Source organism: Mesocricetus auratus, unplaced genomic scaffold (genome assembly GCF_017639785.1).
Source record: "Mesocricetus auratus isolate SY011 unplaced genomic scaffold, BCM_Maur_2.0 Super-Scaffold_100023, whole genome shotgun sequence".
NCBI lineage: Eukaryota > Metazoa > Chordata > Mammalia > Rodentia > Cricetidae > Mesocricetus > Mesocricetus auratus.
In genome coordinates, this window is record NW_024429204.1 from 1,805,988 (window position 1) to 1,832,678 (window position 26,691).

The following is a 26,691-nucleotide window of genomic DNA, read 5'->3' on the forward strand; positions in this document are numbered from 1 at the left end:
AATGACTAATTTTCTTTTTTAAATCGTGTGGTTAAGGTCTTGATCAGTAGTTTCCAAATTAGATTCCTTAAAGTCCCAGAGCTTCAAAAACTGTCCCCGAGACCACCAAGAAGGCATTCTCATCTAACCCGCCAGCTAGAAAGTGAGCTACCTTCCTTTGCGAGAAGAACTTCCTGGGGTGGGGGTAATGAGACTCAACTTGTCCTGTCACTGGTGCTCACGCTCCAAGTAAGCTCCTTTCACAGACTTGTCACTGAGACACCAGAAGGCAAAGGTGGCTGCTCTGTCTCTGGTGGTTGTTTTTCTGAGGTGAAACAGCCCCGGTCTGTTCACGGGGCATGTTCCTGAGGCTCATCCCCGTCCTGTCTCCTCCCCTATGGGGACAGAGCAGACTTGCAATGCTGGGAATTAAGACAGCAGTCATAACAGGGACCTGGCCGGGTTAGGACGAACTTGCAACAGGACACGCAGCGTCAAGCTGGCAGCTAAGGAGCACGGCTGGCTGAAAATGGGATATGGAACTGTTTCCAACAAAAGAATGCAATGCTAAAAGGTCTACTGTCAGTCTCCAACAGAGGATGAATCAGAGTCTACTTTCTGTCATAAATTCAAGAGTCAGGAATTTTTAACCTTAAGAAAAAAAAAAGAGTAACAATGGCCAACTCCAATGTGATCGTTTTTGTTTTATCTTACTATATTTTATTTCGCTGTGTTTTACTATTAACCCTTGGAAACCTGTTTGTTTTCTAACGAGAGATAGAAAAGGTATGGATTTGAATGGGGAGGAAACTCCTCAGAGCTGTCTCCAGCCACATAGCCACCATCCCTGTCAGGGGCTCTCTCTAGTCTGCAGCCCCGTCCTTCTCGTCAGGATGAGACTGCTCTGGCAGAGTGCCCAGGTGTCAGGGTTCTAAATGAAGTAATATGAGGGTTTCCAGAAAGAGAGGTCAAGCTGACACCCGCTTGGAGCCTTCCCCGCTATGGTCTAGTCTCTTTGGTGCGGGAAGGTACCGTACAGGCTATGGAAAGAGAAGCCAGGGACACCAATCCAGCCACAAAACTTCCACCTGCCCTGCCTGCGAGATGTGCGGGGGCCAAGGGGCACAGAACTGTGGGAGTGGCCATCAGTGTCTGGTTCAACCACAAGAGGGAGCCCACGCGCTGGATGGCCAGGGACAGGAGGCTGGCTAGCCCAAGGACCTGGAGTAGCACCTAACATGACTGGTGAAGACGAAAAAAACAAACATCAGTGATTCCCGATGATATTCTACTATACTCAGAGATGGGTACCTTGTCCAGCTGTCACCAGGGTGGCTTCCTCTGGCGGCAGGTGGCAGCGGGCGCAGAGGCCCAAGTCAGACATTACGAGGAAAGAGAGGCTAAAATGGAGGTCTCCGTTTGTGCCCCTCCCATCTGAGCCTGGGGAAGCCTGCAGAGGGTCAAGGAAGACTGTAGGAGTCAGACGGGGCGGGGTACCAGTAGAACACAGCCCACTGACCAAATCAACTCGGCAGGGCTCCCTCATGGGGGCTCACAGAGACAGAAGCAGCTGTCACGGAGCCTGCATGAATCTGCCCTAGGTCTGTCTTCTGTATACACGATGTGGTTGTGATCTTGGGGTTTTTGAGGGACTCCTAACAGTGGGGGTGGGATGTCTCTGACTCTTTTGCCTGCTCTGGGGACCCTTTTCCTCTTACTGGGTTGCCTAGTTCAGTCTTGATATGAACGTTTGTGCCTAGTCTTACTGCATCTTGTAATACTGTGTTTGCTTGATATCCCTGGAGTAGGAGTGGATCTGAGGGAGACGGGAGGTGTTGTGGGGGAGGAAGGAGTGGATCGAGGGGAGGCTGTGGTCAGGATGTATTGTATAGAAGAATAAATTAAAAGAAAAAGGAGGCCAGCGCCTTTAATACCAGCACTTGGGAGGCAGAGGCAGGCGGATCTTTGCAAGTTCGAGGCCAGCCTAGTCTACAAAGCTACACAGAGAAACCCTGTCTCAAAAAAACAAAACAAAACAAGGGAAGAAAAAGAAAGAAAAAAAAAAAAAGAAAAGAAAGTGGCTGAACACTAATGTCCCTTCAAAATTGTATTTAGCTGAGACCACAGAACTTCTGTAAGCAAAAATGTCATAACCAGTAGGGAATATGGAGCGAGAGAGATGGCTCAGTGGTTAACAGCATTTCCTGATACTGCAGAGGAATGAAGTCTCAGCACTTATATGGTGTCTCAACCATTAGTAACCTAGCTCTAGAGCCTCCAGAGTCAGAGTCATCTACTGGCCTCCTCACTCAGCAGGCACACACAGTGCACATACACACATGTGAGGAAAATCAAACACATACAAGAATACTTCTTAAAGAAGAGAAATGGTGCAGACAAAAACTTAAGAGATATTTAACACACATATTAAATAAACGATACCAGCCATTTCTCTAAGAAAAAGTCTGGATGATAATCCACTAAGTCAGAGATTAGCATTCATACTAAAAAAAAAACACCAACTAAAACAAAAGAAGACAGTCTGCTCCATTAGATTTTTCTTTTTGGATGACTTCATAATCAGATTTCTAATCAAATACATGTGTTTGCATATCTAGATAATTTTTTATTCTTACCTTATAACTCACTATTGACATTTAGACTGCCTTTGTGATACACAAAAACCATTAGTTTTTTTTTCAACATTCTAAAGAGGAAAATAAGTTAGGTTTGTTTTGAAGTTAACGGGAGTGGTAGCTGCAAGGGCCTAGTTAATGTTTTACTGTACAACACGAAACATGTGCCACAGTGTACAGCTGAGTCTCCGGGGGCACAGAGGGTGATGCCTCTTGCTTGCAGTGAGGATGAAGAAGACAGTTGTGTGTGATTGTGGTTGCTATGGTAAACACTGTCTTACAACACTGAGAGAGTAACCACAGAAAACTGACATCAAGTTCTCCAGCTGCGGAGAAATCCCGACCCTAGCTTATTAAAATTCACTTTACTGTAATAATAAACTTAATATTTGAAATTACTTAGTTCCTCAATTTTGGCTCAATTCTTTCAACACGCTTGCTTATATAACCAAAAACCCATTAGCAACAAAGGGAAAAATAACCACCACTCATTTCCCTCTGTGCCCGTGAAACTTTAAAGAGAAAGCTGTTTTCTATCTCAATCATTCCTTTAAACATTTACAAGGACACTAAATTATGTGGAAAATAATTTTGTAAAATATGTCAACCCATCGTAATTATTCATTAGTGTTCTAGTTTGCATATGTCTTCTACGAAAACAGATCTTCATGAAATTTAAAAATCATTTAACAAAATGAAGTTTACTTGACTTTTTTAAATTTCGTAGAACGCTGTGACAAAGATACTCAAGTATGAAAAATGAAGTAACAACCCATAGATGCAGCATAGTACATGTCAACATGTATCCTTGGGTATTACCTCACTGTGCTTCTACAAGCATTTTAAAATGTGAGTGCTCATCTGATTAATGATTGCCAAGAATATAGGCAACACATACAGAATCAGGAAGGGATACAAGCTACTAACACCATTTCTCCCTAACTTTACCACAGTGTATTTTAAAATAAAAGAGGATCCACGGAGCACAGGGGAGGTTCAGGGCCCAGTTAAGAGGAAGGTGAGAAGTTCAGACAGGACAGCTGCTCAGAGGCCAGCAGAACCCAACTGTCCAGCAGAGGGTCTGGGAACAGTCAAGACGACCCGGGTGTGCTTGAAGCACTTGTGCTGAAAACCCTGGCCAGCTGCTTTCTATTGCCAATGAGGGCGTGACCGGAGGAAACAGACAAATTGAAAACCAAGCTTTCGGTTAAACAGAAAGAGAAGAGTACTAAACATGGCAATCGTGGGTCCATGGGATCTTGCTCTGGAGGCCTCGGAAGATACTCACTGCCCAGGGAAGACCAGCATGTCTGTGTTTAGCTTTGCAGCAGTAAAACAGATACACTGTGCAACCATTTGAGCTAGCTCATGCTACATCAGACACCCCAGGCCCAGGGCACACCAGGCCCAGGGCACACAGGGAGCAGCAGAACATGTCCAGCGCCCACAGGGAGCTTCAGACGACTGTAACTACACCACATACAGCTGGGTACCTACCAACTCCAGAGAGTAAAATGAGGGATTTCTAATGGAAATATTCTGGGTATTTGCAATAAGCTGCATGAGAGGGGGGTTATGTTATCATATTTACTGCCATTGCTTGGCAAAATTGACCTCTTGAGTTAAAGAAGCATATAGTTACTGTTTTTGTTTTTTCTTCAAAGTTACTCTCCTCCTCTCCCTCTCCCCTCCCCCTCCCTCCCTTCCTCCCCAGCCCTTCCTGAACATCTGTGTATGCCGGAAATTGGACTTCTGGAGCCAAAGGTGGATGTCTTCCTTCAATCACTTCCCACCTTAATTTTGAGACAGGGGCTCTTTTATTTTTTTGTGTGTTTATTTACTTTTGTTTTGTTTTGTTCTGATATGCCAACCACAGTTTCCCCTCCTGTCCTCCCAGTCAACCATCCATGGAATATCAACTTTCAGTGAGACTAGGAACTTCCTCTTCTATTAAGGCTGGATGAGGCAACCTGGTAGGAGAAGAGGGTCCCCAAGGCAGGCAGCAGAGCCAGAGACAGCCCCTGCTGCCACTGTCAGGGGCCCCACAAGAAGACCAAGCTACACAACTGTCACGTATGTGCACAGGGCCTAGATCAGTCCCACAAAAGTTCCCTGGTTGTCGGTTCAGCCTCTATGAGCCCCTGTCGAGTCCAGGTCAATTGATTAGGGCTGGGGAGGTGGCTTTGCCATTAAAGGGTAGGCTCACAACTAACACAGAAGAGACGGGGCTTCTTGCTGAGCCTAGAGGTCAGTGACTGGATAGAATGGCTGGTCAGCAACAGGATACCCCTGTCCCCATCTCCCTCATGCTAGGATTCTAGGTACATAACACCATGCCCAGCTTTTAAAGTAGGTCCTCATGCTCACACAGCCATGCTCTTTACAAAGCCATCTCCCCAGCCCCAGTCAATCGCTTCTTAGTGATTCATTTATTTGGCTCAAGACTTTGTAATTATGGGGGGGGATTCATTTCCTGAGCATTAAATAGCACTAGGTATTTATACCTTTGCATCTGGCCTTTCTATAAGACAGATATTTCAGAACTGGGGAAGACAAGAAAGGAAGGGAAGGGAAGGGAAAGGGAGGGAGAGGAGGAGAGGGAAGGGGAGGAGAGGGGGAGGGGAGGGAGGGAAAGGGAGGAGAAGGGAAAGGGGAGGGAGAGGAAGGGGTAGGGGAGGGGAGGGGATGCTCAGCCAGGCCACCTGTTACAGTGCTGCATGGACACAACGGAGGATGCTAGGGAAGAGCCAGCTAGTGCTCAGGCTGCTCTTCTTCGTCATTTTCTGAATCAATGCTATCTTTCTAAAGAATGAACCTTTACCCAAAGGTAAAGCAGAACTGCATGTGCTTTCTTTCACTAATTAGATAAACTGTGTGTGTGTGTGTGTGTCCCTGTCCATCTATCAGATATACACGTATATAAGAATAAATCTTTAAATATACATCACTTAAAACTATTTAACTCAGAATGTAGTAACTGATACACATACACAGTCATGAAAGGTTAACGTAAGTAAGTACTATGAGATCTAAACTCATCTCTACCTGATCCTAATGCACCATCTAGTGCCTCAGCTTGGTCAGTGCTGGGCGCGCTCGTCCTGTCCTTGTAAAATGTTCCAGCCGTATGCGAAGCATCACAGTGCAGGTGAGTCCCACGATCTGAGACACAGTGACCGTGTTACATCCTCATTCTAAGAAGGGATTGTTAGCCCTGGCTGGATCTCAGAATGCTTGTAGCATTTGGTTGTTGTTTTCCTTTCTTTCCTTCCTTTTTTGTTTTTCTTTGTGCTAAACAGAGATGGCATCTCTGAGGGACAAGTGCTGTGGTGCACATCTGTGGAGTTGGTGGTTTGGACGAAGAGCCCAGGTCATCTTGAAAATCAACTTAACGGTTCCAATCCATGGATTCTATTTTGGGATTTGTGTGTGTGTATGTGTGTGTGTCATTAGCAATTTTCATAAACTTCCATCTTAAAATTAAAAGCTACAGCTAACTAAAGATGTTGAGCAGAACAAGGCTGAGGTCCAGGCTCTAGAACACACAACAAGGAGCCCCTGGGTAAGAGGAAATCATTCTTTAGCTCTGTGGTTGAGTGAAAATAAAAACCATGGCCACCAGTCTCTGGGGCTGTAAGACAAACATTGTATTTCTTAGAATTCCTTGCAACTAGAATTCTGGGAAACTGTATTGTTTCACAAAATGGCAAGTAAAACACTAATCGGAGGCCATATCCTTCAGCTAATTCTTTCTAGCAAGCATGGTACAGGGCGTCTCAGGATCTTTACAGACACACCCTGGCATCAAGTCACCAGCGCCACAGGTGCTTAGGATGAATGCAACAGTGCGCTAGTAAGGGCCCCACCTGTGTTACTCAACACTCAATGCAACAGTGCACTAGTAAGGGTCCCATCTGTGTTACTCAACACTCAATGCAACAGTGCACTAGTAAGGGCCCCACCTGTGTTACTCAACACTCAATGCAACAGTGCACTAGTAAGGGTTCCGCCTTAGTTACTCAACACTCAATGCAACAGTGCACTAGTAAGGGCCCCGCCTTAGTTACTCAACACTCAATGCAACAGTGCACTAGTAAGGGTTCCGCCTGTGTTACTCAACACTCAATGCAACAGTGCACTAGTAAGGGCTTAACCTGTGTTACTCAACACTCAATGCAACAGTGCACTAGTAAGGGTTCCATCTGTGTTACTCAACACTCAATGCAACAGTGCACTAGTAAGGGTTCCGCCTTAGTTACTCAACACTCAATGCAACAGTGCACTAGTAAGGGTTCCATCTGTGTTACTCAACACTCAATGCAACAGTGCACTAGTAAGGGCCCCGCCTTAGTTACTCAACACTCAATGCAACAGTGCACTAGTAAGGGTTCCGCCTTAGTTACTCAACACTCAATGCAACAGTGCACTAGTAAGGGCTTCATCTGTGTTACCCAACACTCAATGCAACAGTGCACTAGTAAGGGTTCCTTCTGTGTTACTCAACACTCAATGCAACAGTGCACTAGTAAGGGCCCCGCCTGTGTTACTCAACACTCAATGCAACAGTGCACTAGTAAGGGCCCCGCCTGTGTTACTCAACACTCAATGCAACAGTGCACTAGTAAGGGCCCCGCCTTAGTTACTCAACACTCAATGCAACAGTGCACTAGTAAGGGCCCCGCCTGTGTTACTCAACACTCAATGCAACAGTGCACTAGTAAGGGTTCCATCTGTGTTACTCAACACTCAATGCAACAGTGCACTAGTAAGGGTTCCGCCTGTGTTACTCAACACTCAATGCAACAGTGCACTAGTAAGGGCTCCGCCTGTGTTACTCAACACTCAATGCAACAGTGCACTAGTAAGGGCTCCGCCTGTGTTACTCAACACTCAATGCAACAGTGCACTAGTAAGGGCCCCGCCTGTGTTACTCAACACTCAATGCAACAGTGCACTAGTAAGGGCTTCACCTGTGTTACTCAACACTCAATGCAACAGTGCACTAGTAAGGGTTCCATCTGTGTTACTCAACACTCAATGCAACAGTGCACTAGTAAGGGCCCCGCCTTAGTTACTCAACACTCAATGCAACAGTGCACTAGTAAGGGTTTCGTCTGTGTTACCCAACACTCAATGCAACAGTGCACTAGTAAGGGTTCCATCTGTGTTACTCAACACTCAATGCAACAGTGCACTAGTAAGGGCCCCGCCTTAGTTACTCAACACTCAATGCAACAGTGCACTAGTAAGGGCTTCATCTGTGTTACTCAACACTCAATGCAACAGTGCACTAGTAAGGGTTCCATCTGTGTTACTCAACACTCAATGCAACAGTGCACTAGTAAGGGCCCCGCCTGTGTTACTCAACACTCAATGCAACAGTGCACTAGTAAGGGCTTCATCTGTGTTACTCAACACTCAATGCAACAGTGCACTAGTAAGGGTTCCGCCTTAGTTACTCAACACTCAATGCAACAGTGCACTAGTAAGGGCCCCGCCTGTGTTACTCAACACTCAATGCAACAGTGCACTAGTAAGGGCCCCGCCTGTGTTACTCAACACTCAATGCAACAGTGCACTAGTAAGGGCCCCGCCTTAGTTACTCAACACTCAATGCAACAGTGCACTAGTAAGGGTTCCGCCTGTGTTACTCAACACTCAATGCAACAGTGCACTAGTAAGGGCCCCGCCTTAGTTACTCAACACTCAATGCAACAGTGCACTAGTAAGGGTTTCGTCTGTGTTACCCAACACTCAATGCAACAGTGCACTAGTAAGGGTTCCATCTGTGTTACTCAACACTCAATGCAACAGTGCACTAGTAAGGGCCCCGCCTTAGTTACTCAACACTCAATGCAACAGTGCACTAGTAAGGGCCCCGCCTGTGTTACCCAACACTCAATGCAACAGTGCACTAGTAAGGGTTCAGCCTGTGTTACTCAACACTCAATGCAACAGTGCACTAGTAAGGGTCCCGCCTTAGTTACTCAACACTCAATGCAACAGTGCACTAGTAAGGGTTCCGTCTGTGTTACTCAACACTCAATGCAACAGTGCACTAGTAAGGGTTCCGTCTGTGTTACTCAACACTCAATGCAACAGTGCACTAGTAAGGGCCCCGCCTTAGTTACTCAACACTCAATGCAACAGTGCACTAGTAAGGGTTCCGCCTTAGTTACTCAACACTCAATGCAACAGTGCACTAGTAAGGGTCCCATCTGTGTTACTCAACACTCAATGCAACAGTGCACTAGTAAGGGCCCCGCCTGTGTTACTCAACACTCAATGCAACAGTGCACTAGTAAGGGCCCCGCCTTAGTTACTCAACACTCAATGCAACAGTGCACTAGTAAGGGTTCCGCCTGTGTTACTCAACACTCAATGCAACAGTGCACTAGTAAGGGTTCCGCCTGTGTTACTCAACACTCAATGCAACAGTGCACTAGTAAGGGCCCCGCCTTAGTTACTCAACACTCAATGCAACAGTGCACTAGTAAGGGTTTCGTCTGTGTTACCCAACACTCAATGCAACAGTGCACTAGTAAGGGTTCCATCTGTGTTACTCAACACTCAATGCAACAGTGCACTAGTAAGGGCCCCGCCTTAGTTACTCAACACTCAATGCAACAGTGCACTAGTAAGGGCCCCGCCTGTGTTACTCAACACTCAATGCAACAGTGCGCTAGTAAGGGTTCCGTCTGTGTTAGTGGCAACAGCAACCCACGTTTAGCACAGCAGCAGTGGTCCTACACAGGGTCACTCCTGGGCCTAGTTTTCTGACTTAGCCTTCTCTTCCAACCTGTCCATTGGTTTTGGTAACATCCACAATCTTTAACTCGAATCTCTGTGTTTACAGTGTCTAGGTTAGGGGCTGGAGAGAAGGCCCAGCAGTTAGGATCTTGTGTTGCTTTAGCAGAAGACATGGTTCAGTTCCCAGCTCCCACATGCAAGAGGCTCAGGACCAGTTACAGCTTCAGTTCCAGGGGATCAGATATCTGCAGGCATCTACATGCACATAGTACACAAAACACCCTCATGGCCACATATACATATAAAGTAAAATGATAAAATAAATCTTAAAATGTCTAGAGATACCTTCTATTTCTTTTAATGAAGTGCAGTTGATTTAAACGCATTGAGATATAATTCTCACCTCAGGTTAACTCAGTACAGTCCCAGCCAGGAGACACAATTCATCACCTGGGCACTCTCCTACCATTTCCTCATCACGCAGAGGTCAGTCAGTCCCTGCCTCTCGGCCACTTAGACACAGTGGCACACAGCGGAATGTAACCTACCACGCAGGACCAGGAGCAGGGGAAAGGCAGAAGAGTCAATAGCTACAGAGATGGTCAAGGTGCTCTCCTGTCACTGAGACACTCTGTCCTTCCTCTATGGCTTCCCCAGGTCAGGCTTGCTGACTGCAGGTCAGGCTGGGGCGGGCAGTCCATGAAAGGATTTACAAAGTCTATGCTTCACACAGCAGAAGCAGCCATAAGCACACGGAACGGAGCCTTCTCTGTGGGCATCTCCTCCAAGTAAGCCTTCCTAGGGTTTCATCTCCAATTGCACCTCCGTCTTGATGTTTAACCGATAATTTAGACAGCGTGCCATGCTATTATATTATATTTATTGAAACAAATTTTTAAGTTTTCTCTTTTAATTGGGAAAGTAAATGTTAGAAACACTATCCTCTCCTTAAAATATTTCACAAATTTAATTATGGGTTTGTAGCTTGTAACAGAAAAAAAGTTCCATAAGTTCCATAACTCTAAGTTAAAGATAGATATATAGATATATAGAAATATAGATATATGTGTGTGAGCACACATGTGGGCATATATATGTGCAAATGTGTACATGTGCACACTTTAATGTACACGTTAAAGCTTTTTAAAGGCTGACTTTTGCCTTAAGCTCAAAACCAGAGTTTTCCATAACTTTCTAAAAAGAAGCAGAATTAATCCTGGCTTCAATGTGGGCACACTTTCAGTGAGAAACAGCCACGTACTTTTCATAGTTCCGTCTTCTTCTTCCTCGTCCTCACTGTTTATGACCATGGTGCCCAGGTCTGACTCTAACACCGTGCTGTTGTGTTCAATCATTGTCTGGGCCCCTTCGCTCATCGTGCTGGTGGCCCGCATTGTTCCCACGCTCTCTGAACTGGTCTTCACCATGGTGTGCGAATCCAGCTCATCTTCATCCTGCGGGCAAAATACCAGAGTGAGCAAAGGCCTCTCAAGACAGACGGATCTCTTCGCTCTTAGTAAGAACGCACATAGGCTTTTTTCTAACGACAAAAGCGCCGATGCTATTATAATGCTCAACAGTGTAAAGGCAGGGATTCAAATGGATACTTGTGTACCAGTGTCCACAGCAGCGTTACTCACGGCAGTCGAACGGTAGGAACAACCTAAGTATTTACCTTCAAATGAACACAACAAGCAAGATGTGCTACATACATACAGCAAGTGTCATTCAGCCTTAAAAGGGATTGAAATTCCAACACACACTGTTTTGCAATATGGACAATCTTTGTGTGTGTGTGTGTGTGTGTGTGTGCACGCGCGCAGGGGCACGTGTGTACGAGTGTGTGTGCAGGCACGCAGACTCTACTGTTTAGCTGATAAACCACTAAAACTGGTTTCTACAGTAGTTGTATCACTTTATATTACCAACAGCAGTGCCGTGGGCTCTAATTTCTCTATTTCCTCATCAATATTTATTATTTTCAATTTTTAAAAAATGGTCGTGTTAATGGGTATCAAGCAGTGTCAAAGTTTGATTTATATTCTGATTAGCAGTGATATTAAGTAATCATTCATATATTTAATAGTTCAGTTGTAGATCTTCTTGGGAAAAGTGTTTACTGGAGCTCTTTGCCTCTTTCTTTCATGGATTTTTGAGGCACAGTCTCACTGCGCAGCACCGCTCTCTGGATGCGGTCGGTGCCTGGGCTGCACATCGAGGAGAAAGCCGGCTGAACACCAACACCACCATGCTTCGCTTCCTGACCGTGACGCAGTGTGGCCAGTTGCCTCAAGTTCCTGCTGCCTTGACCTCCCAGCCTGGTGGACTATCCCTCGAATTCGAAGCCAAAGTAATCCCGCCACTCCTTAAATTACCTTTGCCAGAAACGGGAAGAGTAACTAATATACATCCTCTATGCACTTAACTAAATCTTACCTCTACAGCTGATCAGCTTTTCCTGTTTTAGTTTCAAACCAGTAGAATCTACCACAGTCAGCACACATCTTTGCATGCAAATTTATGATGTCTTAATTTCAGCCCTTATCCCATAAAGCTCTGTACAAATACAGGTGCCTTATGGGTAAGAATAGACAAGAGGGCCGTAAGCAGCTAGGTCCACTTGTGTCACTTTGCAGAGAAACGCAGGGAGAGTTTAGTATCTTCTGTTTCACAGAGTTACAAAATCAAGGGATTTGACAATAAGAAGATATTTAATCCCTAATTTCGTATCTGAAAAACAAAAAACTAGGTCCACAGAAAGGAAGATTTCCCGAAGGTCACACATCTATTTAACACAGAGCTGGAATACAAACTGCATTTTTCTCTTAGAGCATTTGATCCGCCACATCCGTGTTCCTTATCTACAGCTACCTTTTGACTACTTGGACGCTCGGTCAGGGACGTGGGCTTACAATCATAATAGTGTATTTATACAATTCCTTTGAAAAATTACATTGTGTGGAAGTGTGTGTGTGTGTGTGTGTGTGTGTGTGTGTGTGTGTGTACCATTTGCAGGAACTGGTTCTCTCCTTCTACTGTATGGGTCCTGGGGATCAAACTGAGGTCATCAGGCAAGTACTCCCCTCACTGCACTATCTCATCAACCCTACTTTCCAATCCTTATCCTCAGAGTTCAACAAATTACTCCATTTATATTGGTCCGGCCTTGTGTTCTCTGTTTCATGCTTGCCCTTTTCAGTCTCTCAAACAACTGGGAGACTGAGTCTTCCAAAAGATCCCATCGCCCTATCCTGCTGCTGTAACTGTCCGTCTGACTTTTCTTATGAAATCTTTATCACGGTGAAATGCGATCTGGCCTTGTAACATGTGTCAGCCCCATCTCCTGTCACATTCCTTCTCGCTCACCACACTCCAGCCATGCTGGCCTCCTTAGCTGTTTCTCGAGAACTACAGATGTTCCTCTGTGCGTCTTTCAGTTGGCTGATCTTCCAGACTGGAATGCTCTTCTATAAGACAGTGCGGTCATTTATTTCCCTGACGACTGCACTCAGATGTGACTTCTCTGACCTGACCTTCGCCATTGTTTACTGCTGACCCTCTTTTTCACAGGTGGCAACTGGCCTTCCCTGCCACTAGGATGCAAGTGTGATGGAGACAAGACACTTCCTTTCACTTCCAAATCCCGGCCACTGGGACTATCTAACACTTAGTAGGTATAGGAGGATGTTCACAAAGAAAACAATTTATATCTCGCTTACTAATTCATTCAGTGAGCATGTATTGTACTCTTGTAACTCATCAAGTAGTTCACCAGTATCTGAGGTACAGAGATGAGCAAGACGTAGTTTTGTTCCACTGCTTTTCTAAGGAATTTGAGGTTGGGAGAAATCTTCTGACATGTGAGCAATAAATCATGACTTAAGTGCAGTAAGGGAGTGTTGACAGTACAATGAGAGCCCAGGGCGGGGACTCTAATTTTGCTTTAATAAGTAGAGAATGCCTCACAGAAGAAGCCGTCCTGACGTCAGACCTTTTCCCCCTAAAACATTCAAGTTTTAACAATATATAATAACTACACAGACTTACAAGACACAGCAGGATATTTTAGTGCATATATATAAAACACATGATAATATTGGGGTTTATTACTTCCATTACTTAGTGTTTGGGACTGCTGAGATTCTGTCTTCAATTCACTGAGTCTTGGAGGGCGAGGAGGTTATGCACAAACACAAACATAAATCTAGGTGGAATGTTCTGTATGCCACCTTTTCCCCTGAGAGCTGCTTGTTGCTATGCTGACTATATACTCAGCATAACATGCTTCCACTGTCTGTACGCCTGACTTACCTGAGTCCCATACACTCTGAAATCTGAGAGCAGTACTAGATTGCAATAGTTACACTTTTGGTGTCCAGGATAAAGCATTGTTCTTTAAATGCCATCGAATGAAATGTTAAAGCCCTCACTTGAGGCAATGGCAAAGCACAGAGTTATGGGTCAATGTTACATAAAGTGATAGGGATAGAAAATTTATTTAAAATGTATTTGTGTGAGTGGGTCAGCCTGCCCCGATGCTGTGAGCCTGGGAGAGCTGTGCCCACTACTGAGTTGACAGATGAGCAAAATGGCAGGAAGCAGACTGACTCACACTTGAGCCTTTTATTCTCACGGAGAGTCTAGGAGAAGTCCTTCCATCAGCTTGTTTTAACTGTAACATCCTGTCATCATTGTCATAGCTGCAACCAGACGATTCCCCGAACACTAACCCTATTTTCATGTGTTGAGCCATTTGTCTCGTTTCTTCACGAGCAGCAAGGCTACGATCACTGCGGTCAACAAGAACCGTTACTTCCTGTTGGTACGAAATGGATCCCTACTCTCTGTGCTGTCTGTGCTAGTGCCGAGTCTGCAAAGGGACAGTGACAGGGACAGTTTGCACCTTCAAAACCGCTGACTAAATTTAGAAAGGAAGGCTCTGTGACATTATTTTCACATGCAGTCACTTTGCTAAAAGATGCTAATTTACAAATACAAAGCCAAAAAATAAAACAGGGGGGAATTTAAAAGTAACACAAATGCTCACTTCACAAATGTGACCGGGACAAGAATGAAGATTAATGTAATGCAGATGGAAAGATAATTATTTTATGCGAAATTAGAAAACCAAAACTGGGTGGTGGCGTTGAAAACTTTTCAGCAACACTTTCTGTTTTTAACTTAAACTTCGTTCACTCTGAACATGATCTTTGTATTTTAGATCACTGTTAATTTGGGACGGTACTTAACGCTTTTAGAATACAGCAGCTACGAACGCTCCTTCGTGTCACACTTCACTTGTAGACAAGGTCTGCAGAGCAGATGCTCCCAGCTCCAGTAAGGGACACAGCAGCATTGTCAGTCGGAGGCCATCATGTGCCAGGAATGCAGAACAGAGCACGGACCATGATCCAGCTTGTGAATCGTCAGGTCCACACGGAATACAAATATTTGAAAACATTATTAGGAAATCCTACTCCACTGCTGGGACAGGCATGTGCTATAACAGTCTAAGAAAAAAAAAGATTCTTTGTATGAAATATCTCTATATCTGTGGTATTTATTACCTTGACATTTTCTAACTACCCTGTCATAATTCACTAATGTCGAAGATATTCACACAAAGATCTCATGAAGAATTTGCAACACTAATGAGAAAATTATTCCTTTAGTAGATAATCTGTTTAAGATATTCTAACCTTTGAATTTCTCTTACGTGCCAGGAAATTCCTTCCAAGAAGCCTTCCTTTAGAAGTGACATCCACTTGTTTTGGCCTTATCTGACACAGCACCCCAGACAGCAGATGAAAGCAACTGCCAACCTGGTCCAGAGGTGCCACATCACCTCCTGAGACAAACTAGCTAAAGGCTCACTGTGGCAGAGCTACCCCTTGAATGTGTACCACTGGGGACAGGAAGAAAATAAGGGCGTCTGCTGCTCAGGTCAGGCTTGTCACTTGGAAAGCTGACTCGGGGGTAAAAATCAAGAACAGTTAGCAGCCCTGTAGTCTGAGGGGGTGTGAAGGCAGAGATATTCTGCCTAGAGTGGAAATTAACGTGGACACGACAGCATCAGGAGATAGGTCACGGCTCATGCGATTCGGAGTCGGCCTGAACTGCATGCCCGAAGAGGGACAGGAACCTTGGAAATGAAGTGTAAGTTGGGAGATGAGACTGACGAGGGGGCTGGAATCGGTCGTAATTGAGGTCCGGATGTCACGGTAATTAGAGCCTGTGCTAATGGGCAGTGAGCACTGGCAGAAAATTTACAAGCCAAGTTTGAAAGAAATCATGAGGGGGAAATATCAGTATTCTAAAAGCCTTTTGCGCAAATATAATGGGTCAGAAATAACTTCAATATGCTGTACCTAAAGAGACCAAACTGAATTTAAAAAGAGTGAGAGAGAGTGTGTGTGTGTGTGTGTGTGTGTGTAAATCTGAAAGAAAATAACACTATTTATAAGCAAAAATGATGTGATGGAGATTGTCACTTTAGCACCCAGTGACAGAATCAAGTGAATCTTTTTGGTGAGCGAGTTGAGAAGTCAACAAGGCATGGGCGGTGTACGTCACTGAGATGGAGCAGGCGATGGACGGGCGGGGTCTCCTCCCTCCCTCCTCTGCACTGACTGTGAGCTCTGGAGGCTGGTGGCCGTGGTGGTTAGCGTGAGAAACGGCCCCCTGTTCACATGCTTGCACTCTCGGGTCCCAGCTGGGAGCACCGTTTGGGGAGGACATGGATCTTTAGACACAGAGCCTTGCTAGAGTAAGAGTGTCACTTGGGGTGGGCTCTGGGAATTTATAGCTCACCCTACTTCCAGTTCACCGTCTCGGCTTCCTGAGGGATGAAATGTGAGCAGCCACATTACTGTGCTCTCTTCACCCCACACCCCCCTTCTGGAGCCATAGGCGCAGTCAGTAAACTTGCCGTCTGCAGTCCCTTTTTAGGTCACGGTATTTTATCCTAGCAGAGAAGTAACTAATCCCGTGAGTCACTCATGTTAAACATACTAACCCTGTCAAAATACATAAAATTAGTTCAGAATTAGTTAGAAAAGGCAAAAATCAAAAGGCACCACTGTAAGTTTGCTTAAATGTCCCCAGTTACAGAGGAACCCCCCCATTACTCCCCTAGAACAAGGGGGAGACGCAGAAGTGACCCTATGGCACAAACCAGTGAATCCTATTTACATACAGGAAGGACAGCCCTGTCTGCTGTGTCTGTGAACAGCAGGGCCATTAACAGCTGCTGAAATCTGGCCTTACCTGTGCTAAATATCACTGAGAAGACCAATCCTTAAGCATTGTTTTTTTGAGACTGGGTTTCTCTGTGTAGCTCTGACTGTCCTGGCACTCTCTCTGTAGGCCAAGCTGGCCTCGAACTCACAGAGATCCACCTGCCTCTGCCTCCCAAGTGCTGGGATTAAATACGTGTGCCACCACCACCTGGCTTAAGCCCTTTTTCTATATCAGCTTACAAAACAGAGTAACTTGGTATTCAGTCACTCGGTCCTATAGACACTTGTGGTTCCTGAGAATCTACAGGAAGAATGAACTCTCTTCTCACTGCTATTAGTAGGTGGTCCTTCTACTTCAGTGCAAAACCAGCCCAGCCGCACAGACAGCTGCTGTCTTTAACAAACAGAAGCTTGATGGATTCCTAACTTTTTGCACGTTTGCAGGTGTGTCGGAAAATGCCACCCAAGCTTTCAGAAACTCCAGAAGTCCTGAAAGACGTATTCCTCAGTGAGACAGAGAGCGTGTGGGCAGGATTGCAGAGGTTCATGGAGCAGACATGCACAAGCTTGGGGCATTCTATGAAAAGTTTCCACACGAGAGAGAGATTATCTCCTACCCCTGTGCATAATGCTGACGCACAACACAGGAAATTAAGTGGTAAAGGTAACTAGGACTTTTACTTTTTTCTACCAGAGCCAAAAATCTGTCAAAATATTAGCAAAATATAAAAGGAACTTCAGATGTTTCATACAATTTGAAGATTATTGTATTGCTATAAGCAATTTGTAAAATGTCCACAAGAGGGCACTACAGACAAAAGACTAAAATTTCATTAAGGAACAGTTCATACAAAGGGTTATTAATATATTTACTCAGCATATTTATCAGAAATAGATTGGTAGCCATTGATAATTTTTAACCAAGATATCTGAGACTACTATAATTACTGTGATGTCACTGTAGTTTAGTAAAAGTAATCATATTGTATAAAAATACTGTTTATAGATGTTGTCAACATTTGACAATTCCCAGAGTAACTTACGAGTAATAGATCAAGGCCAAAGAATATTTACTAATTCCACAAAACCAATAAAGTCCTACAATGGTGAATATTCATATTACTGTACTCTAAGTTGATTTTATATGAAAATTAAGATATATATTATGTTCCTAGAACACACATTAAAGGCTAATCTGTTATGAAAAAAATCTTTCTCTTATGTTCCTTTGTGAAATTTTAACAGACATTTCACAGAATAACTATTACTTATGTACATTTAAAGTTGCTGCTACTAAATAATTTTAACAAATCAACTTCAGAAATATACAATGCAAAAGAAGAAAGCTTGAAATTCTAGGACAAAGGTTAGTCAGGGCAGCAAAAAGTAACCTACTTCCAATCCAAATAGTCACATTTCACTTAAGCACTGACAAAGAAAGATTTAAATATTTGTGTGTGACTTATCAGTCTGTAAATGAAGACTCAGGCTGAGAATTCCTTATACAAGATGTTCCAGCCAGAGTGTTTCAGGTCTCACTAGAGTTTGCAGTATTTATCTATATGTTTGATATTTTAGGAGACCCAAATCTAAACATGAAATTTATTTATATGCAACCTATATATAAGACTAAGGGTAATTTCACACAAGATTCAGACTTGTATTTTCCACTGTGATGTATGCCAATACTCAAGTTCTGGAACACTTTATAGAGTTCAGATTTTTTCCCTTTAGGAATGTTGAACCTATAACATTCTGTGGTGATGATCATTTTGTAGAATTATCCTAAACAAGGAGTTACATGCAAGTAAAATTATTATACTCAGAGATAGTGATTTAAAAACATTTACAGTTAACACTGTGTGTCAGTCAGTGTGTGAGGCACATCTTTATCCCTGAGAAAGTTAGAGACTAGACAACTGTGGTCAGACAGATGTTCACATGGAGCAAAAGGCTGTGCGCTATGGGGCATGGAGAAACACGTGACCGACTGAATGAAGCCAGAGGAGAAAACAGATTTTAGAAGAACAATGGCTATGACATGGGCTAAAGCAGCAAGACAGGCCTTCTGGCTTTCTTTAAACACTTTGGAGAAATCCCGGGGTCACTACCGACTGCAGAAAACACTCAGGCTTACGGACTTTCTTGACACATAACTGTGTATATGCGTGATCATCTGTCCATTACATAAAGACTTGGACACTAACGAACGCAGTGGATTACCCAGAAAGGCACGTAGAAAGCATTTCAGTTACAGTGTCAAAACACACAGTGAAAGAACACAGGTTCTGGCTATTCTTAAACAACAAAAAGCATACAAACAAAAAAACCTGACTGTGACTACAGTTTTACTCTGAGGAGAAAAGTCCCAGGAGATCGAGTGGGCAAATGGGACTATGTGAGGAGGCAAACAGAAACGGAGCCTTTTGCAGGAAGTGCTTTTACTGAGAAAGCAAGAGGCAATCCATATTCCTTATTACGTACCAAACCTGCGGGCGCCTGTCTGTCTACATCACGGTCGCTATCCACGTCAGGGCCGATATCCACATCACAGCCGCTATCACTATCCACATCATGGCCGTTATCACTATCCACATCATGGCCGCTATCCGCATCATGGCCGCTATCTGCATCATGGCCACTATCCGCATCATGGCCGCTATCTACCTATCCATATCATGGCCGTTATCACTATCCACATCATGGCCGCTATCCACATAATGGCTCCTGTCTGCAGCATGGCCCTTATCTGTATCATGGCTGCTATTTGCACCGTGGCCGCTGTCTGCATCGTGGATGCTATTAGCATCATGGCTGCTGTCCACATCATGGACGCTATCAGTTTACTTGTCCTTTTCACCAGCCTTAAGCTGCCTGAAGGCTAACACTGCCTTCCCTTTCTTCTGCACCAATATTTACAACTGGAGAAAAGACATTAACTCTAAACAGGCAAAGAAACACAGTGAATGTATAGACATAGAGTTACAGGAAAGTGAGGCCAGGCTAATGCAACAAGAAAAGAATTAGAGTTGTGTAGACTGGATGGGAGAATTAAAACTACTCACAGGTGGCACAGTTACCTGGTAGAGTCGACTAAGTCTCACAGAACAGCCCCTGAAGTGAACGGGTAGGGAGGGCACAAATCTCAAGAGCACCATGCAAAGCTCAGCTACTTTCCTGTGGGCCACTAGTAAAGGAAACGCTTGTGTGTAATCATATATTATAGATCTGTGTTGCACTGGTGCAATAAATGAAGGAAAAGCTAGGAAACTGCGAGTCATTGTATGTTGATGGAGTAGAAAAGTATTGTGATGACATTTGCTTGTAGTTTTCCGTGCTCTGCGTATCTTGTTTGAGGCAGGGTCCTGCTAGAATTTGTTGAATTGGCTGCTGGTCTTTAACTCACAACCCACTTCTGTTTCAGCTAAGGTTTTTAGTTTTGTTTTGTTTATGTCCATGGCAACTCTTATAAAGGAAACATTTAATTGGGGCTGGCTCACAGTTTACAGGGTTAGTCCATCATCATGGTGGGAAGCATGGCTCTGGCAGGCGAACACAATGCTGGAAAAGGAGCTGAGAGTTCTGTATCTGCATCAACAGGAGAAGGAGCTGAGAGTTCTACATCTGCATCAGCAGGAGAAGGAGCTGCGAGTTCTGTGTCTGCATCAACAGGAGAAGGAGCTGAGAGTTCTACATCTACATCAGCAGGAGAAGGAGCTGAGAGTTCTGTATCTGCATCAGCAGGAGAAGGAGCTGAGAGTTCTGTATCTGCATCAGCAGGAGAAGGAGCTGAGAGTTCTGTATCTGCATCAGCAGGAGAAGGAGCTGAGAGTTCTGTGTCTGCATCAACAGGAGAAGGAGCTGAGAGTTCTACATCTACATCAGCAGGAGAAGCTGAGAGTTCTGTATCTGCATCAGCAGGAGAAGGAGCTGAGAGTTCTGTATCTGCATCAGCAGGAGAAGGAGCTGAGAGTTCTGTATCTGCATCAGCAGGAGAAGGAGCTGAGAGTTCTGTATCTGCATCAGCAGGAGAAGGAGCTGAGAGTTCTACATCTGCATCAGCAGGCAGCAGGAAGAGAGACAGCCACTGGGCTGGTGTGAGCTCCTGGAACCTCAGAGCCCATGCCCTGTGATACACTTCCCCCAAGGCCACACCCAAGAGTGCCACTCCCTGGTGACTGGGCATTTAAACACATGAGCCTGTGGTGGCCACTCTATTCAAACCACCCCACCCTGCCTCTGCCTCACAAACACTGAGATCAAGGGCATGCCCCACCATGCCCAGCAAGAAGTCATTTCCTTCTGACAATGTATACACTTAATCCCAACTCAATAACAACTGTGAACGTTTAATATGTAAATGTCAACACAATGACCCTAAATATCATAAAGGAAGGCAAAATCCTTAGGAGAGGCAGCCCCACATACTGAATAAGAGAGGTAACACACCCTGAAAAACTGTACCGTGCAGAGGGGCCTAAGGAAGCACGGTGACAGAGAGCAGCACAGGCCCTGGTCAGTCCTGAAACAGATAGCAGATACCATGCAAAACCACTAAATATTTTACTTATTGTATAAGTATCACGTATCCCTGGGAATCAATTTTGCATTAGACAAAATTAAATCATACTGAGATAAAGCAATTCATGTATTTAACTTTTATGTGCACAAGAACTATTCATTTCATTTCATTTTCAATGAGAAACTTTTTCACAATCTCTTATGAGGCTATTTAGAGACTCCTTAGTAAAATTCAGTGTGTGTGTGTTTAAAAACAAGATCACTTAAGCATACACTGTTTTGAAATGATGTATGGCGGGGTCGTTCTTATAGACTTGTCCTCTACTATACCCAGTGTGCCGTGCTGAGAGCCAAATGTATTTTGAAGTTGTGCTTTGTTAAAGACAGCCAGTCTGCTAATACATACATAAGTAGCAGACTTGCCATAGGCAGGTCAGGGATTTACACAGCCATGAACAAATATTGAAGCTATTTAATCTACTCACATTAGGGATGTGTTAATAGCTTTCAAGAATATATATGCAGGAAATAAATTCTTATGTAACACACCATTTTTTTCTTTGTTTGATTGTTTGGTTTTTGAGACAGCATTTCTTTGTGTAGCTTTAGAGTCTGTCCTGGAACTCACTCTGTAGACCACGCTGGCCTGGAACTCACAGAGATCCGCCTGCCTCTGCCTCCTGAGTGCTGGAATTAAAGGCATGTGCCACCACTACCCTGCCAACACAACAAATTTTTAACCCTGCTAAAAAATGAAAAAAATAAAAAGGTATTTGTCATTAAGTGTCAGCGACACTCTAACACAGAGGTTTTGATGCTAGGTAGGAAAATACGTACACTTCATCGGACAACCATGTTTTTAATCTGATTAATTTTTTTCTTTTTGTTTTTTTGTTTGTTTGTTTTTTCCGAGACAGGGTTTCTCTGTGGCCTAGAACTCGCTCTGTAGACCAGGCTGTCCTGGAACTCAGAGATACTCATGCCTCTGCCTCCCGAGTTCTGGGATTAAAGGCGTGCACCACCAATGCCCGGCTCAGTAATCTCATTAATTTAAAAAAAATTGGTGCAAAAACTCCAGCGCCTCTCAAGACAAGGTGTTTCCAAAACACATGTAAGTCATGCTCACTACATGCTCTCCTTTACATGATCCTAGTCATGAAGTTTAGAACATCGTGCTTCACACCATGTCCTGGTAAAAGCCACAATGACAGAAAGGCTATAGAGGGAGCCAGGGATAGATAGTAACACATCCGTCATGGGAAGAGGAGGGGAGGGGGAGGGGCACCCAGGGTGGAAGAGGTGTGTGAAGAAGGGAGGGCAACCGAAACTAAGAATCCACAAAAAAGGTTGCATGTAGATGAATTTTATGTTTAGATTTGGGCCTCCTAAAATATCAAACATATAGATAAATAATGCAAACTCTAGTGAGACCTGAAACACTCTGGCTGGAACATCTTGTATAAGGAATTCTCAGCCTGAGTCTTCATTTACAGACTTGTAAGTCACACACTAAGCAAGATGAAAACAGTAGTGTGACTCTTGGGGGTAACCAACCACCCCATGGGAGAGAACTCATGTCCGATCCCCTAAGGCTCCTCAGGTGCCTTTGATTAAAGAGGCCCCAGGCCCCAGGGGTTAACCTACCACTTGTGTTTTGATGAACAGTCATGCTGTCAAAGTGTCTTCTAGATACGCATGTTTATGCCCACAGATTACTTACTCGTCCAGTTTTCATCAGAGAAGGTTCTTACTGACACTCAAAACTAACCAGAGTGATGCGGGAGCACAACCCAGGCAGGAGTGCTGCACACCCCCGGAAGCCCAGGGAACATGACCAAAGAGGAGGGAAAATAATGTGAGAGCCATGGAGAGGAAACACACAACAAAAAGATGTGTACTGGGCATGGTAGTCACTGTATTCAGGGGTCACTGCAGCCATGGTTATGTGCAGAAGATGGGCCCAATTACCATCTTATCATAGATGAGGACAGGGCCCATGAGACCCCCCTCTTCCAGAGGGACCATCAGCTGTATGTGCTTGGTGAGGGAGGGTACCACTCTCTTCATCCTTGCTCCAGTGAAAAACTTCCCACCCACCAGACTCAGGCAAGTAATTGCAATGGGAGCCACACAGAGTCATGACAGCAGGAGAGGGTCTCATGAAGGAGGTTCTAGTGGGGGGAGGCCATAGGAAATGTGAAAAGTGACTAAGATATATCACACAAAGGTATGAAACTGTCAATAAACAGGAGGGATGAATCATATTCATGAGGCACAATTTCTCATATTCTATAACTATCAGGAAAAAAATAAAAGTCACAGGTATACACAGCTCTAAATTTTTTAAAGACATATTTGAAGTGGTTATCAAATATTGTATTTTCCAAAAGTCATATTGAAAACTGATGGAAACATAAAGTTAATTTTAGGTCACTATTGTGGTAGAATATTATTTTAAGATGTATGACTATTGTTTATGCTGCATTTGTTTAACTCGGTGAAGCTGTGATTCTTTGCCTGTCTAAAACACCTGATGGTCCAATAAAGAGCTGATGGCCAATAGCGAGGCAGAAGCAAGAATAGGCGGGGCTGGCAGACAGAGAGGATACATAGGAGAAATGAGGAGGAGCAACGAGAGAACAAGGAGAGGAGGACGTCAAGGGCTAACCACCCAGCCACCCAGCCACCCCCAGCCAGGGAGTCAGAAGGAGAGTAAGATATGCAAATGTAAGAAAGATAGAAAGCCCAGAAGGAAAAGGTAGATGGGCTAATTTAAGATAAGAAAAGCTGGCCAGAAACAAGCCAAGCTAAGGCCAGGCACCCATAATTAAGAATGAACCTCCCTGTGTGATTTACTAGGAGCTGGGTGGTGCCCCCCCAAAAATCAAAAGAATAAAAAACATTTAACCCAATACACTATTTTTCTCCAACTATAGTAAACTGAACTATATAAGAAAATTAAATTTGAATTGAAAAAATACTTTGCTATTATTTCTATAACTCATAAATTCTCTGACAATTGTAGTCACTCAGAATGGAAAAATAGGAGCCACATGTGGCCTAAGTATGAACAGTGAATATAACATATAAATATCTCTTAAAGCAACTCAATACAATAAATGTCAAAGTTCCAGAAATTTGAAACTAGCAAAATTTTGGTTTTACTTTAAAATTTATCTTTACAAAAAGTTTAAGTGATCAAATGTCAAACTTGTAGTATGTCCTATTAACCAGTGACAGGGTAAGGACTGAGCTAGCGTCCAGACTGGAAACAGCAAAGGTCCTCTAATACAAAACAAAACCTGGCCACACAGATCTGTCCCCATGTTGAAAAAGCCTTTCATCTTTGAAATAACACAAGGAGGCGTCATGAGGAAAGTTACCATTGAAAACCCACGAGACACCAAAACATCTATCCAAAACTTGCTACCACATCCTAAAAAAGTCTATCTTTGGTACCTTGCCTCAATAAATTTCATCCAAAGAATTCCCCCAAAGCGTAACAAATCCAAAAGAATCCACAACTGTCATGAGCCAACAGAAACAAGGTGAGCTGTGACTCACAGTAAGCGGTTGCAAACAACCTTGACTCTACAAATACAGACTTTCAGGTAAGCACAGCCCCGATTAGCATGGCCATTATCCCACAGCTGCTCTGCTCTGGGAGAGCAGAGGCTGTGGGCAAGCAAGCTAGGACAGTGCTACTCTATAACCTAGAGCAAGTTGTTTTGCAAGAGAACTGTCACTCATTCAAAGACAGTACCATTTCTTCTACTGTTGGCACTAAAATCTTGGTATAAACGCCTTACTGTTTGTTTTTGCAATGCTACAGAATTTTTACTCTCCTTTCTTGGATAACTTTAATTTACAACCTGGCAGAAAAAAAGGAGAGTGTTACTAACTCATAGATACTCAAAAAGGTCTTGACCAATGAATACATGAAGTTTTCTACAGGTTCATTTACAAAGATACATTAAGTATCATCATATTACAAGTTTAATATTTAAAATGCATAATAGCTAAGAAATTACTGGCAGGCACATGAAATTGTCGCTTAATTAAAATGTCAGGAGCAACACATGGATTTATAGTTAGCCTTTTCCAAAACACTTCTAAATCAACAGCAAAGACATGGAAAATTGTGGACAATGAGGCAACATGGGGTAAGAGACATCAGCAAAACAAAGCCGGAAAGCTAGAAAAGAGGTTGAGAATGAGAAGTCAGGTGAGCACAGCCCCCTGAAATGACATTTTACATTTAGAATTTCAGCTGGCAAGAAGGGGGGCAACAAGAAGTAAGCAAAGTCTGGCCCCAGAGCAGTGAAATCAGAAATAGGATGTGGGCCGCACCTTTTACACCCGCAAACAGGGTTTACTGCCACAGCTGTGTGCACCACAGAGAAGACCTCAAAGTACAAGCTACTTACAGAGGAAATAGGAAGTAACAAGCAATGCTTTCTTTCAAGGGACTGTAACTTACAGTCAACAATTTCATCTCAAATGTAAATACAACTTACTAATTCACTAAGTCACCTTTCAAGAAGTATATATTTTTAAAGCTTAAGCTGCATGCATAAAAATCTCCACTAACACATATGCACCTAAGATGTGGAGTTTGCTGAGGGTCCGCACTGTTGTTTGGGGTCTTGGGCAGCAAAACAAGCAGCAGCAACAACCACCACCACGGATACCACAAACCTGGCCACGTTGGAGTAATAAGAACACTAATGATGACACTCACAGAAATGACGGATGCACTCTGAGAACACTGCATGCATGACACACATGCTGATCGTTACAGACCAAAAAGCTTGGAGTTCAGATACAAATAAGTTACCAGAAGGCTCCCAATATCTTTCCAATATCTCAGTACAATTAAAACAGCCCTTTCTAAATTAATATGAAGCAATACAATATTTCTATTTAGCTGAAAGTAGTAGGCAATCTGATACATGCATAAAAACAAAAAGATTTGTGCAACTCTGACGTAAAGAAGTATTTGTTCACCATGTCACTTATTTATAAAACTCTACATCCGTTCAATTCCTTATGTTTTAGTTAGCGTTATAACAAAGGAAATATCTGAACTTCAGTGATAAGTTACTTAGCAAATTTTTAACCTACTTCTAAGGACTAAAAATTCTTAGTAGTATAATCTATGCTTTACCTTATAAATTCAATTTGTTAGCACCATTCTTTTCCTTTTTAAATAATCAAAAAGAACCATGTGTAGAATGATTGCCAAAATAGTGAGCTCTTCTAATACTTATGAACATAAAAATACACAGACACACCCGAAGACACACACACACATACACACACTCAACTCCCTGTGTAATATCTCAATAAACCATAAAACTTGGGTAAAGATACATGCTGCCAAGCCTGATGACCCAAACTCCATTCCCAGGACCCCCACAGGGGAAGGAGAGAACAGACTTCTGCAAAATTGTCTCCTGTCTTCCTTGGCCTTGCCATGGTAAGTGTTATCTGATGTGTACGTACACACAGGAACACTTGCTTGCACAAGCACACACACACACAAGTGCACACACACAATTTTTAAA

General features: G+C 43.6%; 1 protein-coding gene and 1 long non-coding RNA gene across 3 annotated transcripts in view; one reads left to right on the plus strand and one right to left on the minus strand.

Moving 5' to 3' along the window:
- Stk3 (serine/threonine kinase 3) overlaps positions 1-26,691 on the minus strand; it is a 178,417-nt gene that overhangs the window by 50,132 nt on the left and 101,594 nt on the right. For both annotated transcript variants that reach the window (XM_040730373.1, XM_040730374.1), the window contains exon 9: positions 10,627-10,819. In XM_040730373.1, the coding sequence (XP_040586307.1) occupies positions 10,627-10,819 (193 nt within the window). The remainder of the gene's footprint in view (positions 1-10,626; positions 10,820-26,691) is intronic.
- On the plus strand, positions 15,443-20,353 carry LOC121133620. Its single transcript, XR_005870542.1, has 3 exons — positions 15,443-15,521; positions 17,048-17,267; positions 20,204-20,353. It is a non-coding gene; the product is annotated as an uncharacterized LOC121133620 (long non-coding RNA).